The 20,607-nt window shown below is 43.4% G+C and overlaps 1 protein-coding gene across 1 annotated transcript in view; it reads right to left on the reverse strand.

Annotated features, from left to right (window-relative positions):
• Window positions 1-6,173: 6,173 nt before the first annotated feature.
• The window catches only part of adgra3 (adhesion G protein-coupled receptor A3), a 28,705-nt gene continuing 14,271 nt past the window's right edge, over window positions 6,174-20,607 (reverse strand). Inside the window, exons 3-19 of the mRNA XM_084924324.1 lie at window positions 19,932-20,003; window positions 13,971-14,042; window positions 13,810-13,881; window positions 13,538-13,698; window positions 12,812-13,025; window positions 12,545-12,709; window positions 12,067-12,268; window positions 11,818-11,967; window positions 11,545-11,703; window positions 11,288-11,455; window positions 10,907-11,114; window positions 10,562-10,770; window positions 10,317-10,441; window positions 10,101-10,224; window positions 9,446-9,591; window positions 8,646-8,741; window positions 6,174-7,978 (exon numbers count right to left, since the gene is read on the reverse strand). Coding sequence (XP_084780450.1) covers window positions 6,508-7,978; window positions 8,646-8,741; window positions 9,446-9,591; window positions 10,101-10,224; window positions 10,317-10,441; window positions 10,562-10,770; window positions 10,907-11,114; window positions 11,288-11,455; window positions 11,545-11,703; window positions 11,818-11,967; window positions 12,067-12,268; window positions 12,545-12,709; window positions 12,812-13,025; window positions 13,538-13,698; window positions 13,810-13,881; window positions 13,971-14,042; window positions 19,932-20,003 — 3,814 coding nt within the window. The 3' untranslated portion in view covers window positions 6,174-6,507. The remainder of the gene's footprint in view (window positions 7,979-8,645; window positions 8,742-9,445; window positions 9,592-10,100; window positions 10,225-10,316; window positions 10,442-10,561; window positions 10,771-10,906; window positions 11,115-11,287; window positions 11,456-11,544; window positions 11,704-11,817; window positions 11,968-12,066; window positions 12,269-12,544; window positions 12,710-12,811; window positions 13,026-13,537; window positions 13,699-13,809; window positions 13,882-13,970; window positions 14,043-19,931; window positions 20,004-20,607) is intronic.

Genomic DNA, 20,607 nt, shown 5'->3' on the forward strand with positions numbered 1-20,607 from the left:
TGCAGTGTTTTAAAATTGGCTCTTTGCTAAGTTTTCCATTATATTCTAACACAACAGTGATTCATCCAAAGAGTTAGATGCCTGTTTTATGCTTGAGTGATTCATAGGCCAGTTTTAAGTCGCTTAACAAACAAACAGACAAAAAACATTCATCTGAAAATGATCAGCAACAAGGACTGGACTCCTTGCACAGTTTGCACAGAACTTTATGCTCATGCACAGCCTACACAAAAGTTAGAAGCCTTTGTCTTGTCTATGGTAGATAGATTTGTTAGCTTAGCTTGCCCTAGCATCAATGAAAATGGGATCAGATGGCCCTGCCTCTTTTTTTCTCATTTAAATTTTTATAAAATTTTCAATTTATACAGGTACCTGAAAACCCCCCCACAAAATACAGAATCTGTCCTGCCTCTTTTCAAATGTTCAAAAATATTGGTGCTTGAACCTCTAAAAAGTTCAAAAAATGTTTCAAAGGAAAACAAATTGCAATAATGGCTTTGACTTACTTTTAAATACGTTTTTTTCTTTTAAGCTGACTAAGATGTAGCCACTTACTGCTTCAAAAACTTTTTCCAAAAACTTATATTGACAAGACACATGTATACCAATAGCTAACCTTTTGATTCCTCAAATGTACACAACAGGGAGGGTTACTCTCTCCAACTGTCACCATGAACAATGACTGAAACTTTTTTTTTTAGGTGGCTATAAATAACAGAGCACCTGGACAGAAAGAGGAAGCCAAATCTGTACAGACAGACCGGCACAGGTAGATGGATGGCAATATGAGGGCATTAATGAGAGCACAGGTCTGCCAACACATGGGATGTGAGCTCTGCAGATGGCTTGATGTCATTATTATATGGCAGTGTAAGAGGTTACGTTGCTGTGACTTTGGTGGGTGGTGGGGCACAGGGTAGAGTGAATGAGAGCTTTAAAATTATAGCAAGAACAAGGTCAACTGAAAACTTTGATTTTACTTACTTGTGGGCGATCAATATCTCAGCAATCGAAATACAAAGAAGGAATTACCATTTACACTGTCTTGGAGTTCTCTCTCTCACACACACACACAAGTATAACTGATTTAATGATCAAGCCAGCAGCACAGCCTTCCTCTTCTCATGCCGCCCCCTGTGAGATGAAAAAAAAAGTGAGCATCTATTTCTGTCCTCATCTCTAATGGTGCCCAAAGTTTAATCAAGATATATTTGGGTTCGCACAAGGCCTCTGCGCTGTATTTAATAAGGAGACTGTGCCGATATTAGAATTCCAGCACTTCAATTCATCAAAGCATTTACAAAGTTTACATCGCATTTTTCATCGCAGCCGTTCCAGTGCTATGAAAACAACCATTGGTTAAGGCTGAAATTTATGGCGGATCTACAACAAAAGGGCGGAGAAGTTCATCGTGAAAACTGAAGCTGATTGTAGGGTGATTTTACAAATGAGACACGGAGCCGCAATTTTTAAACCCATAATGGGCGGATTGTGTTATTTAACCAGGGCTTCTGCCAATAAGACCTATGGAAGGCACAATGAGTTTGAATGAATTAAGGCAGAAAGGTGAAGAATTAATCTGACGGTGACCCATGACTGAATGTCACGGAGGCAATAGCAGAACCCATTATGCTACCAAAAACGATATGACAGGAAGTAATAAGATTCCACGTTTTTTGCTGGGATTTTTTCCCCTTTGAGAAGTTATGGACTGTCAAATATGAGCTACAACTTGAAGGGCATGGTTTGATCAGAGGCTTAAAAAAAAGAAAAAAGAAAAAGAAAAATCTCCTAGAATGAAAACTTTTCAAACAGGAAGTCTGGTCTGTGTCCCAGCAGCTGAGCAACAAATGAATACAAGCTAAGCTGCCTTTGACATTGAAGCATCAGCACTACAACCATTAAATGGAAAGGTCAAAGTTCACGTTAACCCACAGTCCATCGAGCGTTTACCTCCTGAACTTACTAACTAAAGACAAACATACTAAACACCATCCAGGCTTCCCATCATCTTTAATACTTTGCATTTGCCTTCAATTGTAATTCTTTTAAAACAGTTACATAATGTGGATCTGCAAGTTTTTCCTATTTCGGATTCAGTTTCCATAAAAAACTATTTAACTTTATCAGCATGAAAATCAAGTTTGAAAAATGCAAATTTGGTACAGGGGAAGATGTGGGTAAGCCATTCTGAAGAAAATGAGGCGGAAAATACATCATTTTCTCATTGAATAAGATATCAATTAAAATAATGCAAAAGTATGAAAAGCATGAAGGACGGCTGTCGTTTTCAGCCTGCACTTGCATTTATCTTAAAACTGTGCTAGAATGTTGGCAAATATGTTGAAGTGTTTGTAAGAGCCCTGACATACAGTAGGGCTTCAACAGGGTTCATAATACTTTTGCTAATGATCTGTTATATAGACAGTGGAGAAAATTAGGTCAGAGCGTGTAATAGTAATTTCAGGTTGTTCTTAACACTCACTGGGTTTTAGGCAGCCTTTTAGACTTGTGCTAAACTGATGTCAGCTCAGCATGGACCTCCTTACACAAGGTTGCCTCACTTCCTTATGGAAGCAAGCCTAACAAGCACCAAGTATTGTTTTTGAATTACCCTCTTCTTCCTCTTGCATCCACTTCTTCATTGTGTCACTCTGTTTGCTATTTGGTCCTTTAACTAAGTAAAAAGTAGAGGTGGCAAGTTATGAAGTAGTTGTACTTAGTTACTGTACTAGAATTTTCATGTATCTGTATGTTACTTGAGTAGTTATTTTTTGGACAACTTGTTACTTTTACTCCCTACATTTTAACACAAATATCTGTACTTTCTACTCCTCACGTTTTCAAAACGAGCCCGTTACTTGAGGTTTAAAAGTATCTTTATAGTGTTTATACTCAGCCATAAGTTGCTGTTGACCGTCTAGCTAGAGCTACTGAAGAGGAGCGAGCATTTTTGAGTGGCAGGTAATATAAAATGCAACATTTGTATTAGCTCAACAGTCAGTCGCACAGTGTGTCTGCTAGCTAAAGGTACAGCAACTGTATTTCTCAGGAGCAGAAAACAGTGCAAAGTAATTTCAGAGATGGACAAAGATGTAAAAAGACAGACAGGACAGGAGAAGAGAGGTACATTTAAAGGTAAGGACAGCTCAGGGGCATTTGATAACTTTAGATTTTAACATTGTATCTAATGTTGTCATTTTTAATTACTAACTGGATCTGTATATGATTTGTTTTGATAAATTGTGTATTTGCATATTGGGAAATGCCCTTAAGATTTTTGGACAGCCACACATTAAATCAGACATCTTTCTACGTAGTATTTAACTAACAAATAAAAACAAATATCTATGTCAATACATATATGTTTTGTTTGAGGAAGCCAGGCGAGGGGGAGCCAATTGGAAAACATGAGAGGGGTTCTTAAAGAGACAGGTAGAAGGGCTTGTTTCAGAGAGAGGTTCACCTCAGGTTACCTGGGGCGTTACAAAGCGGACTCCTGTGATGAAAACATGGAGCTGGATATTAGCATAATAGGTCCCCTTTAAACATAACCTTAACATTGATGCTTGTTTACCTCATTTGCAAATATTTAAAGTGTCTCCTTTAGCTCGCCAGAAAATACAAATCGCCAATTATCGGTGCAGACAGATGCTTAAAGGTGACGTGATCGTGACAAACTCTGGATGCTAATTAATTCTTTAATCTATATGTCAGGTTTCTATTGGGTAACGAGAATATTGCAGGTTAAGAAGAAAAAAAGCAGAAAGCGGATCCTCTGGACAGCCAGATCCACGTAATTACAATCAGCACAGTCAGATGGCTTCATGTACTAGAAAGTATCAATCTTCATTCCAGTGGCAAGCTTCCACAACAGAGCCAGATGCTTCCTCCAGGCACCATGAGCAGCAACTGGAAAATGTAAACAACACATCACTTGTCTGATGTTGGTCGTTCCTGGGCCTCCCGGTAAGGAATTGTGCTCGGATGCGCTCTACAGAGCACACTAAGTGGAAACGGGGTGGAGAGATCCTGCCATGTCTGAAAATAAAGCGTTCAGCTGTAATTGATGCTTTTGGTGTCTGAATGGAATTCTCTCATCGCTGATTTATCATTTTGGAGATGGGTGATCTAACCCCAAGACTCCCAAATGAGATTAAGAAAAGGCCTAAATGACTTAATTTGTTTTATCTTAATTTATTATCGATTTCTGCCCAAGGTGTCCCAGTGATCTTAAAGCCAAGATACTATCAGTTTATTTGCCTTGATGAGCTTTTTCCCCACGCAGCACCAACACCCTCCGATTGTCATTCCCCGCCACGCCGACTGCCTCAAATGAACTTTATAACAGATGGCAGCGCTGAAGAACCTTTGCGATTATTTGAAGATCAGTCTTTCATGCCTCCGGGGAATCAGCGAGCCTGCCACTAATCAAGGCCTAACTGCTCTCTACATAATTCAAAAGTCTTATTATAATTTGTCACATCCAATATGGCCAGGCAATATATCTTTGCCCGAGTGAAATATGTGTTTTATTAATATGCCATTAATGAAAAATTGGAGTTATTGGAGCTGCAGTCTCTCTCGGTGTCTCCTGTGAATGGGGTGATCTGTACGGCGATTACTGATTGGTTCCTACATGTGAAAAATTGCTGGCGTAGTTTTACGTCTGACCTTCCAACATTTTATGTTGGTTAGTTAATGGCAGGCTGTGAAGATGTGAATATATCATTCGGAACAAGTTATTTTGTCATTTAGTCTGAGCTTGGTCCTCCCAAATGTCGCAGGGACTGTTGTGTGTTCCTGACCCCTTGTTTGGAAACTGTAACACTGCAGTGGAAAGTAAATGCTAGTCAGGGGGACATTTTTCAGCAGAGCAGATATCTTAAACTCTAAGAGTTTTCCCCGAGGGAAACAAGACAGGCTGAAAATCTTAAAAAGCAAAACTGAGTGCAGGAAGAATCATTAACATTATAATTCTCCACAGTTTACAGCATCTCGGTCTGTTCCCAGCTTTCGCTTGTAGCGTTGCATCATCATTAGCTAGGTTATCGCACTGGATTTCCAACGACTCACTTTGTGCTGTCAGTGCATTTCAACCCTCTTAGATGCATGTAAGACCCAACTGGTCGACTACTAATTTCAGTCCCTACTGTTACAATGACCTGGTGCATTTCTGTCTTAGGAAGGAGACGTGTATTCTGGATCCTTTTAAAATTATATTAAAATGTAAAGTTTTGCATTGGAGCTGTCGCTACATTAAGTAAATTGTGGCTTGCTGGTTGTCTAATTTTACTACATATTCTCCTCCTGTTTTTTTTTTATCTATTTAACATAAACTTAGAAGCACATTTGGCTCATGTTAACCAGGATTGAAGGTATTAGTGTATTTGATTACTTTAGGTTCCTAAAATTTGCTAAAATCACGTCTCCACAAATCATTGGGTGATGTTAAATCGTCTACATCCATTCTGCTATAAACACAACACTGTGCATTCATGTGTTTCAGTGATGATTGAGTTTACCACCAAATATTCACTGGTGGCAAATGAAGTCATTATATACCTATGCTCTTACACAGCTAGGGAACTGAGCCATAATCAAGCTTGTTGCTGTTGACAGAACCACCAAGTCTACATGCGACATGGCATTCACCCAGCAAAAAGTCACAGCAATTCATCTCTTGAGTACTCAAGCAGTCAAATCACACTTTGAGTCTCTTACACGCTCTGCCCCAACAGCGATGTCAAGCAGCGAGTGGAACTCCAGTTCAGCTGTCAGCTGTGGAGGAGATGGAGAAGACACTTCTCTCATTAGCCTTTCTTCTCATGGCAGCTTCACTTGCCCTGAGAGTCAGCTGTCAATCACAGCCGGGCGCATTAAGACAGCGGGTGCCCCGAAAGTAAGGCGCACTCATCAAATCTGCCAGCAGGCAGCAAGAAAACTCCCATAGAGCCCACAGCCACAGCCAGCTGCAATTAAAGTGCTGCACCACTGTAGAGAAAGGAACCCGAGGCCACCCGAAGGTCAGCGAAAAACCCAATTACCAGCATGTCATATATTGTCAGGGAGAGTAATTCCTGGAAACAAAACAGCTCTGACTCACCTTTGCAGTGGCTGCAGAGAGCAAAAGATGAGATCGTGGGTGCAAGTGCAAGAATCAAATCTCTAAATTAGGTAAATGGAAATTTTGTTTTAATTATTGTTGGAACAAACTAGAAAACAGGGGAAAAAGGCTCCAGGTTAACGGTACGCACAGGGCCACACAGCTCAGACCATGCGGTTTCATGTACAAAACTCTCAAAGTGGTGGATTAAAAGTTATAAAAATAGAACATTTACAGAAACATATCTACAAAGTCAGTTCATTGGCCATAATTCGGCTACTATTTTCCAATTTTTTTCTTTTTTCAAGGAAAAAAAAAGTACAATCAAACAACTAAACCAGACATTCACAGCTTAAAGTTGTGAGCACATTATTATGCAGTCTTTAGCACAGAAACGGTTGCTACACAGTAGTTTCATGTTTCCACAAGCCGGTCTTTACTGCGGCTGCACTGTCCGTTTTAATTACAGCCACTGCCTGTCCATTCTCTTTAAGCGTGCCACCGTTGTGAGTGATAAGGTTCAGCCCATAAGACTTAGGGTGGCTTTCCAGTCCCGTGCTGCCAGGCTGCTTTGCAGAAGCAGAGTCTTTACTTGAGCTCGACCCTGCCGCGGTAACCGACTGCTCAGTCTCTACGGTTACCACAGATCCTTTCCCCAGCGTGCTGCCGCCTCCTTTATCTGAGTAGCGGGAGCGCCGCGGCAGGCTGGCGCTGTCGCTGCTGTCCTGTTGCAGCTGGCTCTGATGCCGCTCCCTGTACGCCATGTAGGCCGCTCGTCTGCTGTTGCGAGCTGCCATGTCGTAGTGATGGTGTCTCCTGTGGGGGGCGCTCTGCACGCTGCCCTCCACGCTGGTAGGCACGTCGTAGGCGTACTCTCGCAGCACGGTGAGCCGACTCGCCCTGTGCGTGCGCGCTCTGTTTTTCTGATGCCTGCTTATGTGGCCGTTGGCGGTGGCGGCGACGGTGGCGGCCGGGTTGCTCGCGTTGTTCACGGGGTGGAACTGGACCTCGAGCGGTGACACGTGCATTTTGATTTCATTGTCTAGTGAATGCTCGGTCAGGCTGTTGTCTAAAATAGCAGCGCCATTGGCTGGCGCTGATGCTGAGGCTGAGGCTGAGGCTGACTTGCACTGTGCAGCCTCCGCGTGGAGATTGGTCAGCTTGCTGCCGTGGGCGGAGTTGCGCATGCTCGGGGCGCTCTTGTTTGTATAGGAAGAGTCCGCGCTGCTGTGGCCGCACTTGGCTGACTCCCCATCTGCCTTGTTGTCAGATCCTGTCGTGGATATCATCGCCACGCCTGGCTGAGGCAGAAGGGTGTCCTCCTGTGCGGAGTACGCTCGTCTCCCGGAGCAACAGAACTGGGACCAATGGCGCCTCATATCTTGTCTGTTGACGCAGTGATGAGCAACCATGAAGGCCCCGAGCGCCAGCGCCGCCACCCCAAACAAGCAGGTGAAAGCTAAATCAAAGGGGTGGTCCTGTGATACCGCCATGGCGCCGAACACCCACAGGGCTGCGTACAGCCCCAATGCCCCCGATGCACCCATCAACTGCCCAGCGAAGGTGTGCTCGTTCTCCAGAGCCGACAGTGGCACAGTGTGGGGGGGAAACACTAATGAAGAGGACGCCTCATGTGGCTGAAGCTGGAGGGTGAGGGGGTGGCAGTGGCTGCCGGGAGCATCGGGCCCAACCTCAGCGTTGGCCGGAGCCAGATGCTGCTGCTCTTCGGTTGGCTCTTTGAGCTCGTAACGGCGCTCAGGGTGCCGGCGCAGCTGCAGCAGGATGCTGAGGAAGTACATGCAGTCCACAAAGATGATAAAAACTACCGGGCCATAAAATGCTCCGATACTCGGCTCCCACGCCATCCAGCAACTAATGAAGACAGAGATAAGACGATTCAGACATCAGATGTGGCTTTTTTTTTCCAACTCTATATCAGGCTCAACGTTTAGCATTCATTTAAATTTACCGAACATGCTAATGGTAAAGTTTTCCTCATTAAAACAATACCTCATCTCCCCATCTTAATCTGTCGCTGTGATTATTAACCCGAGAAACTCGAAATTACTCTGGAAAAAGTTTTGCGTCTCATTCTTACAGTTACTGTCCCATTACATTTAATAACACAGGCTGAATTTGTTTTGGTTGCAAGAAATTAATTAAGCTCCAAAGACTCCAAGACAGATACGGCTCCAGATTTCTCAATTAGTCAGCCACGCTACACAATCTAAACAGCTGCCGCCGTAGAGAGCGGGGCGGGGGAGCTCGCTGTAAACTGGCAGCAGTTTCTCGTTGCTTGGATGCGCATATCATTAAAAGGCATCTATAATCAGAACTGGAGGGAATAAACCTTCCCTCATAAAAATATTCGAGCTAATGCAGTGCAGTCTGGCCTGGACAACCGCAAAGCCAATTTCTCTTAAAGACAGAAGGTAGAAAAATATGTGAATCTGTTGACCAGATAAAATAGCACGGCGTTTCCATGAAATCAAACCAAGAGAAGGAAACTTTAATGACCGTTTACTAAAGTTCTACTTACTATGGCGCATTGATCTGGCTGCCGTAGTTTTTGATGTTTGCTGCAGCAGTGATCCCACAGACTATGATGGGTATCCCTCCGCCAATTAAGTAGAACCTTTTGGAGAAAGGAAAGAGAAGTAGTTCTGTTTCAGTCTTTGAATGATAAAATAGGCATGAAGGAAATAAAAGAGATCAGGTGATGCTTCGGGCTTCTACAGTGACACCGTGTGGTGGCAGCCTCACTAAAATGTGGCCACATATAACAACAGAAATGGCATATACACATTTAAGGGAAGGTATGCTGAGTATATATACAGATACGTTTTATGACACAGCGTAGCGTGTCCTGCGCTGCGTCTGTAATTTGTGTAAAAAACACACGACAGCTCAAGCTTGGTTCACATTATAAAAGCTGCCTGCTGCTACAGATTTATGCACAGGAAGAATCACACGCACACATCTCAACGGACAAAATGCACAGTCCTGTTTATCTGAACAGTTAAAGAGCCTGAGTCTAGTTTATGTGGTATTTACAAGCATACGGATTTTGCTGTACTGCTATTAATCCAACTGTGCCTGTGCTACCCAGACATACTGCAAAGGAAGCAGGCACAAAATAAGTGACGCTCTGGTTCATTTCTTCACTTCCAGGATAATAAAAAGATACGCTAGTAAGCTAGAACTGGGTGAAACAAAAGCTCTAAAGCCCTTAGTAGAATTACTACATGTTCAGACGGTTGCACAAGGCTATCATTTGGAGGGTGTAGTTTAAAAAGGCACCACTTTTGCCACACATCTGCTGCGGTGAAAGAATCAAACCTCAGCATTGGCCGCGGCGGTGGCGGCGGCTCGTCCAGCTCCTCGTAGCGTTTGGCCTTGCGCGTCACTTGCTTGTAAATGTTCCTTGCAGTCACGCCCACCCAGAGAGTGGTAGCGAGAGTGGAGTAGTGCAGCAAAATGCCCACCTAGGAGAGAATGGACCATTATAGTAGCAGCGAAATCAGTGAGTGTCAGTACGACAAAATGTGCCTCTTAAACTCTATTCTTTAATCGATAAAAGTAAGAGAACGGAACACACTGTAGATATTTTTGTTTAGTGCATCTTCTGCTTAAGACATCATCATCACATTGAGTTGGATATTAACATTAGAAAATATCGTTTTACATCAAAGCACATTCAATAAATCAACAAGGTCTTGCATCCAGATTGGTGCAATTTAAAAAGAAAAAGAAAGAAGAAAAAGTAGTGCGTCCCACTTCAGCGCACCTTGAGGAGAGGTGCAGGGTTGCCTCAAGCCATGAAACAAGCTACAGTATCTTTCTATGCCACCCCACCCTCAGAGTTTCACAAGTGCAGTGATTTTAGCCAAAGGCAACTTTTTCAACTTCTTATTCCTAGAAAACATTCAAAGTGGAAGCAAATGCAGCGGGGAGGCTGGGAGAGGCTCGGAGTGTGCGGGCGCTGTATACTCACTGCTTGACAGACGCTAGAGAATCGCGTCTGATTGATGCCACCTATAAAAACCCCACAGGTGAGGGAGATGTGGAAGCAGAGGTTGATCAACATGTGCCAAAACTTCCGGCTCACTCGGACAGACCTGCAGTCGCAGAAACAACAGATTGCAGAGCTATGAATGAGAAAAGGGGGCTTATGGGAAAGCCGTTCAATACCACTGGTTTATTCCCTTACCTGTGATGGTAGATATAGCTTATAATAATGGTGGCCAGGCACAGGAGGAGTATGACAGTGGTGGCGTAGATAACCGGGTGCAGTGGCTTAATGCTTGGCGAGGAATATTCCATAGCGCTGAGATCCTGAAACAAGAATGAGATCATAAAGAGATATACTAGAGGGCCAGTGAGGTCATACTGTGCACACGGGTGCTGATCGCCTCACAAACTCCCAAGTGAGCATAAAGAGGCAGCTCAACTTACCATAAGCAGGCCATAGTTGCCCAGAGAGTTGCATGATATGGTTGTGAAATTGTCGTGATGGTCTAATATGCGGCAGCCGTCGCTCTGCCATCCTCCCTGACCTCCCGCCTGGCTCAAGTTCCAGCAGGCGGACACAGCATCTGAGCCGCGGGCAAACAGGCGCAGGGTGACATTAACGGGGGTCTTCAGGACGCGTGGAGTCATGCCATCTGATGCCAAGTACACAGTGGGGTAAAGCACTTTAAGTTTTCAGTTTGTTTCCTGATAATTTGTCCTTGTTGATTAGAAGAGCTGACATTTTGTCAGGTTAGGGTTCATCACTATGCCTGCAACATCACGACTCACCTATCTTGGCCATGATGACAGGTGTGGCTACACTTCTCCTCCGCCCTCCATCAGCAAGTTGGGAGGAGTTGCCAGTGGATGGAAAAAACTTGCCATTGTGGAAGCCAAGTAGGTGGAGCTTGTAGACCGTGTCCTCTGGCTGCCCAGGAGGTACAGCCTCAGTAAGGAGAGACTGGGGAAATTGCAGGGAAGCCTCCGCTGCAGTGCTCTATAAAGACAAAAAAACACAATGAAAGAACAACTTGTCATGTTAAACTACTCAAAAGACGCTGTTACGACTAAAATCTGATGAATTCAATTATAAATTCAGAAGCTGTCCACAGATAAAAGTTCCGCCTAATGAAACTGCAAACTAGTTTTTTTTTCCTGGCAGGAGCTGACCTTGTAAAAGATGCTGGAAAACGAGCTGCTTGTGTTACATTTGAAGGTGAGCTGGCGGTCCTGGCCGAGGGGGCGCTCGGGGATGGCCCTCTGCAATAACACGCAGGACATACCATTCCAGTCACTGACCTTGACAAAGTGGACGTCCAGTGCAATGTTAGGGGAGGTCTGGAAGGACAACAGAAAGAGTCAAATGCAGCTCTGCGTTACACATAATCTGTAGTGCAACATGTCTAAATGCTGTTGGTGAGGCTAACCAGGGGGAAGGCCTGAGGTGTAGGTGGGCGGTAAGCGGCAATCTTCTGGAGGCAGGCGATGATGCGGGAGCAGGCCATGGCTTCACGCTGAGCCATCGACAACACCCTCTCGTCGGCCAGCATCAGGTTACTGGCCATGCTCACCATCACCTGACCCAGCTAGGAGACAAAGAGACACAACAAGATTTCCAACTACATCCAACTCAGCAGCGCATACTCCAAGTTTTAAAAAGAGAAACAAATAAATGTGAACACATAAGCACATCCACTTACGTCTTTAAACTTCTCAACAAACTTCCCAAACTTCTCGATCATCTCAGCCACAAAGATGATATCCATCTTGTCTGAGAAGTTGGCAGCATCCTTCGTGTAGACAAACAGGCGTTGAGCTATAGTCACCACATTGCTCTCATTTAGAGGCATCTAGGAAAAACAAAACTGAGCATGAATAGACAGCTGTGGGCCACAGGTATGAGGAAGCTCAAAACCATCAAATCACAGCCTGAATGGCCAGATGCAAACCTGGTTGATGACATTGAGGAATCTTGTGACATCCTTCTGAAACTGGCAGCGGGAATAATCCTCTTCTGCCCATTGACCCTCGCGATCACAGTAACGCCAAGCCCGCTGCTCTTCACTGGAGCTGCCCGAGTACGTGCTTCCGCTTGATGGCAGTCGGTTGCAGGGCAGGTAGGCTCTGATCCCTGCTAAGGTGCGTGGCCACCTGGGAGGGTTTAAATAAATTGCTGTTTATTTCCTCTTAAGGCTGTGTCATGTGAGCCAAAATATGTCCAATCTGGTAACTGAAGGAGTAACACCGTTTGGCCACAAGGGGGTGCTGCTTGCACAATAACACAACTGCTCCAACACAGCAAGAATACACTTCAGTCACAAAGGAAATTATTTATTACTTCACCTTTGGTATATTCCATCACACTGGATTTTTGAGTTTTAAGTGGTTTTAAGTTTAAAAAGAGAAAAAAAAGGAATAAGTATCCACCTGAACTCTCCCTTGTTGTTGGAGACACGTTCAGGGACGCAGTACTTGGCTGAACTTTGCAGCACCACAATGTGGACCGTCCTGGTGGTGTTTCCCCTGCTTGTCCTGACCCGACACTCCCAGTTGCCCGTAAAACCAGGTTGGATGTTTGAGATGGTCAATGCACTGATGGAAACCATGAAAATATAATATATTTTATGTTAATTGGTCAAGGTAGCTATATAAATTCCTATGAACTGCAGACTACACGAACACCTATCTTCATACCTGGCAATCAGCGAGCAGTTCTGCACAATGCGCTTTTCAATGAAGATGCCTTGAGTGGCGTCAGGCTTGACCATGTGGCCCCTGTGGTACCACAGCACCTGCATGTCCTCTGCCACGAGGGAGGCCTGACACTGGAACGGCAGGCTGTCCCCCTGAAAGACGACCTGCCGCTGGGATGGGGTCAGCTGGAAGGAGGGCAGCTCGAGTGGAGCGTCTGAGGAAAACAAGCAGGCGAGTCAGGCGGTATTTCTCAAAATAAAAATGAAGTGTCGCTCATTTTTCAGTTCTGTTTACTATACAAGTTAAAACTGCATCTTTAAATTCTCAGTACTTTAGTGCCATTTGTAATTCATGTCAGGCCAGCAGCTTCTGCTAAATCTACGCCATACATTTCATAATCCCTCACTGAGATGAGTGCCAAACCGATAAGACATGAACAAGTACAAACAAAGGCAGCGCTGGCCTGGGCAGCCCTTGTCTTATCTCCCGTGTCATTGCACAAGCCCCTGTTACCCAAACACTAACCTCACTGACACCAAAACAGAGACGTTAAAGGGACGGCGCAGCATTTTGACTGTACAGTCGTCTGAGCTGCTGCTCAGTTATTTAGACATGTTTAAGACAGGACAAATGGCAGATCCGAGTCAGTGCCAATTAAAATGATGCAGTTCTGTTGCAGGATGGTCAAACAATTATATTTTAACGTGTGCGTGTGTGTCTCCGTACCGCATGTAAAGAGCTCCGGCCTGATGGAGGTAACTGACTGACCCTGTAGAGACTGTGGGTAGGAGCACTCTGTGTTCCTTACAGAGATTTTCCTGTCTTTGATCCAGCGCAGCAGCCAGAGAAGGTTGCAGTCACACAGTAGGTAAGGTGTCTTGAAGTCCCTGGAGATGGACAAAAACAACACCTGGGGTCAGTTTAGGTGATCGAGCACCATCAAACAGACTGACAATGGCCACGTGCATGAAGTTTCTTTTCAAGCTGAGCATACTCACAGCGCCTTCAGAGACACCAAGCTGTCAAAGGTCCCCTGAGCCAATGAAGAGAACATGTTCCCTGTAAGGTTTCTGAGAGGGGAGAAAAAAAAAAAGTTTTTATTTGGGATGTACTATAAAGACATGACTAGATTACATTCACAGCAGTGCAAATGACTTACAGTCGGATCAGACTGGATAGACCTTTAAAGATGTCGCTGTTAAGACAGCTGATGCTGTTGTTGGCCAGGTCTCTGCAGTGCACACAGAAGAAGAATGACATTTTATTTGTTTGACAGCTGAAAAAATAAACTAATCTAAGAGCCGTGTTGTTCTACCACGGTGACTCTTAACCAGGGGTACTCAGAGATTAGCTGTACTATTACGTTTAATGAAGTGAGACAGAAAAGTTAATTGGCACAAAACAGCAGACAAATTGTATTACAGTAGGTAAGTAATGATCAAAAAATAAACAAATAATTTAAATTCCTAGGAGTTCACTAGCTAATTGTATAGATAAAGAAATCAGACTGAACATAACAGATCTTCTCTTTCTTCTTTCAGCTGATGCCTTTAAGAGTTGCCACAGCAGATCACCCTATCCCTGGTGTCCTCCACTGTCACATAACCATCCTTGACTACTTGAATCTCCTCCTCTGTGGTCTTTCAACCTCAATGGTAACAATAACTGAGAAGCGGTAAGCTGAAAGTTGTCCGCATCCAGTTTAAATGAGTTTTACTAAAGTTACTTGAAAAGTATGCCAGAAAAAAAAAAAAAAAGGTTGGGGACCACTGGGCCAAAAGATCATCAAGTTGTCTTCATCTGAGCTGCAAATGCATTGGAACATAAATGAACACCTCGAGAAACGCTGCTGAGTTGCTGAGATAAAAACAGTAGGTTTAAAAGAAAAAAAGCCAAGTTCAACAGAGGCAGGTTGAGACAGAGATCTCCAAATTCAGCCGACAGGCGTACAACTTCCAAGGTGATTTTAGATAATGTCTGTGTGGGCCTGCGGGGGGAACCTACACATCAAAGGCACAGCAACACTGTGGTAGGTGATTAATCACCCGTGATTAATGTCAAATGCAGGAAAAGTGTGTGTTTCTCCCCTTCATGTGACCTGACATGATGTCTCTTGCAAACATCAGATGGAAGTGTCAGAGACTCTTTCAAAAAGAAAACTCGGAGACGGTTCAGGGGCTTAACGGGGAAAAGACGGAGGCTGCCTCTGTGAATTACACTGACTCTACCAACATTCAGAAATATTCACCGAAGGAAGGTCCAGGTCAGCTGGAGCACACCGCCTTCAGCAGATATAATCATCATCAAGGGATAATCCAAGAGTCATATACATGAAGATGTTTATACAACCTCAATACTACTACAGCTAATAATAACAATAATAAAGACGCATGTTATTGTGTAAGTACTGAATATTTTCTGATGTCCAAAGACCTCAATAAACTAAAATAATAAAAAGTAAAACGTTTCAGTGGATTAACTACTTCTTTCATTAATACAGAAATCTAGTAACAGTAGTGCAACTAAGCACTGTTAGCATTCTGATTAAGCTGTGTTTCTGGCCAAATACAGCTGTGACTGGGACCGAGGCTAATGATGGAGGTGAGACCAAAACCTCTGAATTAATGCTGCAACCCAGAAACCCAAAACAATGAGGTAAAAGGCACTAAAATATAATACTGAGAAGAGGGGAATGGTATATCCTTATAATCTACTAGATGTAGACTGTAGGTCTTTGGTTCACTAATAGCATTAATTTAAGCTTTTACCATTATCCAAAAACCTACTTCAAAACAAGAAAGCTAGGCGGCAATTTTTCAGTTTCCAGAGAGACAGCATTGAATCAAACCCTTGTTATAGCTGTAACATATAAACCTCTGTGCGAGGAAACCAATTGTTGCAAAGTGGCAAGAAACGAAACAAGAGCCAGTGAGAAAAGGCAGATCGTTACCTCAGCTTGCCGCCAGCAAAATATGTTCGGGTGCTTGAGGAAGGTGATACTAACGCAAAAATGATACCTGAAAAACAGCTGGCAGGTATATCCTAGCATCCCAGAATTTATGTAATTATTGGTGTTGCGCCTTAAGGTGCCGGCCGTGGACTGTTACGGTGTGAGGTTATTAGTTTCACTTGGAAGTGAAGAAAAAGCCTCCTTTTGCGGGCCTGCCAAATTTGTGTGTCATGGGAAGGATATAGAAGTGAGGCGGGCGTACTTTCATCTCCGGTTATCGCCTGGATTCAACTGCTAAAGTTACAGCTACACCAAGAGCCTCGAGAATATTTGTTAAAATAGCTAAAAACCAAAAAAAAAAAGTGTCACTTTGTTACTGAGTGAAGTCACATGCATGTCTTTTGGCCACAGGCACGCAGCAAATTAACAGCACAGAGGAGCGCTCCAGAGCAGCACATTCGAGGAGCTGAAGCAAAAATAGCCCGATGTGATAAGGTTCGAGTGGGAATCGTTCAGCTGTTGGGAGGAATGGCGAGTAAGGAGCGCTGAGCCTAAAGGAATCCATAGGGTCTGAGAATGCTGTAGTGTTGGGAGAAGTCTGCTTAAATGTTTTAGTGCGGGGAAATTGAGTGTGTGAACTGTGTGTAAAGTCAGGTAAGGGATATACTTATCTTGGCCCACGGGGTTGTAACCAGCAGCGCGGCCTACACCCAAGCTCTCAGCGTGAATAAAGAAACCCAGCTGGGAGCAGCTGACTACGTCTAGATCAGATGTTAGCTCTCTTGTAAGAGAGATCATTATTATACCCGTCTTAACATCTTTTTTCTTTTTAAACTTGTCACTGGTGCGGGCTGAACACAAATTCAGTGGAGACCTGCGCCAGTTTTTACACATTCCGTCTTCTCATTGACACGAGCGCCGCATCGCCTGTCAAAACAGTTATATAACGTCTCTCTTTGATTTGGAGCGAACGTTCCTAAGCCTGAAAAACACACACACAGCCGTAATGATATTGTAGTGATGCTGGAAGTCGTCTCAGTGTGCACTCTAATGGAAAAACCTGCACTGAAGCTACAGTGAAGAGCTGTGGGCTTTGAAACAAGTGTTTCTGGAGCCTAATAAATACTGAGTAATGAATGCTTTGGACCATTTTTAATGCAGGGTTTTGGAGCCCTGAAGTTGATCTGCGTGCGGTGTACAACAGTGTAAATATTCTGGCACGAGTGAAAAGTGGGGACACTCTCAAGGAGTTAGGAAACTTGTTTCTCTTCTCTGTGTGTGTAAATGTGAGCTTTTTATTGTGGCCTTCAGTCTGCAGCCTTCGCTTTAAATGCTCCTGTCGCTGCTCTGTGACATGGCACGCAACATAAATGAGGCCTCCAAATGGCACATCTTGAAGTGAGGATGGGAAAACTCTAATTAGGCGATTGGGGAGGGGGCTAGAGTAAAGTCAAAGATAAGGGCTAAAGCATTACGTGCCAAGTTTCTGAGGCGTTTCATGACATTACAAACCCTGGCAAAACTTATGACATGTGAATGAGCCATAAAAACTGGCAAAGTCTGCAAATTAACTCCACTCCTATTTTCCACAAAAAATAAATAAATAAAAAAATGTATATTAAAAAAGCCGAGTGAATGTGTCGCTTGTAATGCCAAGCCTTGATGCAGGGCTTCTGTGTTTACATTCCCAGAGTCCAGTACTACCTCATCGTCTCCTTTGCTCTTCTGTGCTCCCTCCCTTTCACAGCCGAGTAACTATTACCCTTTGAAATGAACTGAGACAGGCGGTGGGGCCAATTAAACTTTGCTACAAAGCCAAACTGTAAACTGGAGCACGTGTTTCCATGATGATCTCTGTGGCGATAAGAAAGGCCTTTAACGATATCTGTGTGTGTGTTAGATTTTAATATGCAGAGGACATATAGACAGGCACGCATCCATCAGAGAATATACATCGAGGAGGAGGGGAAACGGGGCCAATTCTGATCCGAGGAGCTGACTGCCTTCCTGTCTCGTTCTTATTGCTCTACAGCAGCAGCCAAGCTCAAGTTTGTGTTGGCAGGGACTGGGTGCTGTCGGATGATTCCAATTCATGCTGTGTTCTTGCTCTCGCTCTCATGCGCACACATCCACAAAAGGGAAACACACGGCGACGCGCTTACATTCGACGCCCTAAACAAGCACGCGGCACCCAGATGGATTTGAGAGTTACGTTTTCTGCATATCGGAGTTATCCTCCGTAGATATTCATAGACATCACACACGCATACGTGCTTAAAGACGTCTGAGTGCGAAAAAATATAAGTCAGCATGGTGTGTGCAGTGATCTCTGGCCAGACAAAACAACCCAGTAGCAATAAGCCCGATTCAGACGAGAATGTTTTTTTTCCGTTAATTTGTTGTGAAGGCAGCCTAACAGGGTCATTCCCAGTAACATTTACATAACATTTCCAACACGGCACAAGTCTGAACTGCGTGCAGTGGCACTAACAACAAGGCAGGCACGAGATGATGACACGTCTCCCGTGTTCGTGAATTCATCAGTTCACATCAAAACACTTTATTTTAAAGAACAAAAAGCTCAATCTGAGGACAGCAGCAGCAGCCAATGTGTGGCAGCTCACCCCTCTGAGGTGAGGGGAGTACAAAATGTCATTTGCAGTTAGATCATAACTGATCTTCACTCCACGTCTGTGATCATTTCTAATTGGGCAGGCTAATTAATGAAGTGAAAACAAGACCTGCTTCTAGAAGCGTAAATTCAAAGTTCTTTGAAATACTATGTTTTACTGTTTAAGAAACTCAGAAAGACTTGTGCCAGTAGCTTCTTAACCATTATAGGTGCTAGAACAACTGCAGAGAGAAAGCACCAGAATTGGACTCTGACCAACTCCTAGTAAAAAAATCTGTGGATTTCAAGCGATAACATTGTTTTTCAAATCACTAGGAGAAAATAGTTTAACCCTTTAAGACCTACCATAGAACCAAGTCCGCCAGAGCTTATATTATATTTTTACATGCTGTGGAGCCATTTTTGGGAGCATTTCAAGTTGCTATACATCAATACAACCATTACAGCCTAAATTTTAATAATATGTATGCATTAAGTGCATAGTATTTACATAAATTGCAAAAAAGTGCCATAAACTACAAAAAAATTGTTTTTTTAACATATATTTCTAGTTAGAGAAATTTAAGAGGTTTATCCCTCAAAACTGTAAATACAAAAAAGTTGCACAAAATAGTTTCTCACCACAGGAAATTGATTTTGATTGTCTTCACAGTTTTATTTTTGAAATTCAGCAATTTTTATATACTGCAGGAAAAACTAAAATAAGTATTATAATGCAAATTTGCAAAAAAAAATAGCATATGCATCAAAATAAACTATTTAAAGCAGTGCAATTTGACTTCTAAGCATCCCAAAAACGACACAGAAAGTCATAAAGTCAAACATAACTTTTAAAAACACCAGTATAGGCTCATAAGGCCCTGATGGTAAAAAACTACATTTCCACGAAAATGACGTCACTTCTGGTTTCGGGCAGGTCATGGCGGATATGCAATAGTTCGTGCTGATGGACGTAGGAAATGTTATGAACAGCTGATCGGATCGGCAAAGCGTGTTTCTGGAATATTATGTTTTTGTTGCTGCAAGCGCTTTTTATGCAGTTTTTGCAAAGCTATATGTGGAAGGAAACCGTGACCTAGGACAACCTGATGGCATAAGATGTAAGTACAACTCCTCCGGTTTCATATGCAAAAAAATTATTGCGCTAGCTTACGCGGTTGCAGTGCTACCGGGATTTAAAAATAGTTACGCAAAACGGAGCGTGCCCACTCCGACCGGCTTTAAAAGGTTAAAATAACATGTGACCAACAAAACACAATTTCAATTAGTAGTTTAAGAGAAGACAAGCTGAACAAAATCTGTCTCCTAACAAGATTCTGTTCTCAACTGAAATATAACTAAGGCAATCCTTTGAAAGGTTTAAAAACAAGAACATCTCTGCAATCCCTGAGGGCCTGAATGTGGGAATATGGAGTACACACACACACACACACACACACACACACACACACACACACACACACACACACACACACACACACACACACACACATAGAGAAACCACATTAAAGAGACAGCAGAGCCACAGCAATACTCACAGTCGCTTTAGTGCTGGCAAGCCAAGAAAAGCTCCTGGTTCAATATGACTGATCATATTACTCCGCAGGTCCCTGTGGAAAAATGAAAAGATTTGAGCAGTGCAAACAGCAACAAGACAGCACAGCTGCAACGGTGTTGCTAATCAATCATCCAAGTCTCCTTAATAAAACCGTTATAAGTTTACTGTTCTTTAGTTAAAGCGAGGAACACTGCTGATCAGAAAGAACATCTGCGAACACTCTCGGCTTGAAATAAAACATTGTTCTGTATATATCTGGTTGCTGCAAATTTTCTTGAAATTTCTTGATATAGCTTTGAGGCCGACTCCAACTGGTTACCTTTGTTACCGAAAAGGATTTGCATTTGGGCTTGTGAGATACCTCCAGATTTGTGCTCAGTAGTTTGAACTCTTTCCAGTTTTCTACTTTGAGAACAGTCAGTGTAACCACTAGACTCCGTTGCCATCATCTGAAATTAACATTTCATTGTGCAACATTCAGCACCCATAATAACATGGTTCCTGCTAGGAAAACTTTTTATGCTTGCATTTTTGTTTAACCCAGTGACAAGATCCCTTCTTCAAACTTAACACCCTTTGTCACCACATAGCTGTTGTCAAGGACAACCTGAGCCTCAAAGCTGCTCTCTTTCTCTTCACACACAAGCACACAAACC

The sequence above is a fragment of the Perissodus microlepis genome, chromosome 3 (assembly GCF_051167445.1).
Source record: "Perissodus microlepis isolate ML-2025 ecotype Zambia chromosome 3, ASM5116744v1, whole genome shotgun sequence".
Classification (NCBI taxonomy): domain Eukaryota; kingdom Metazoa; phylum Chordata; class Actinopteri; order Cichliformes; family Cichlidae; genus Perissodus; species Perissodus microlepis.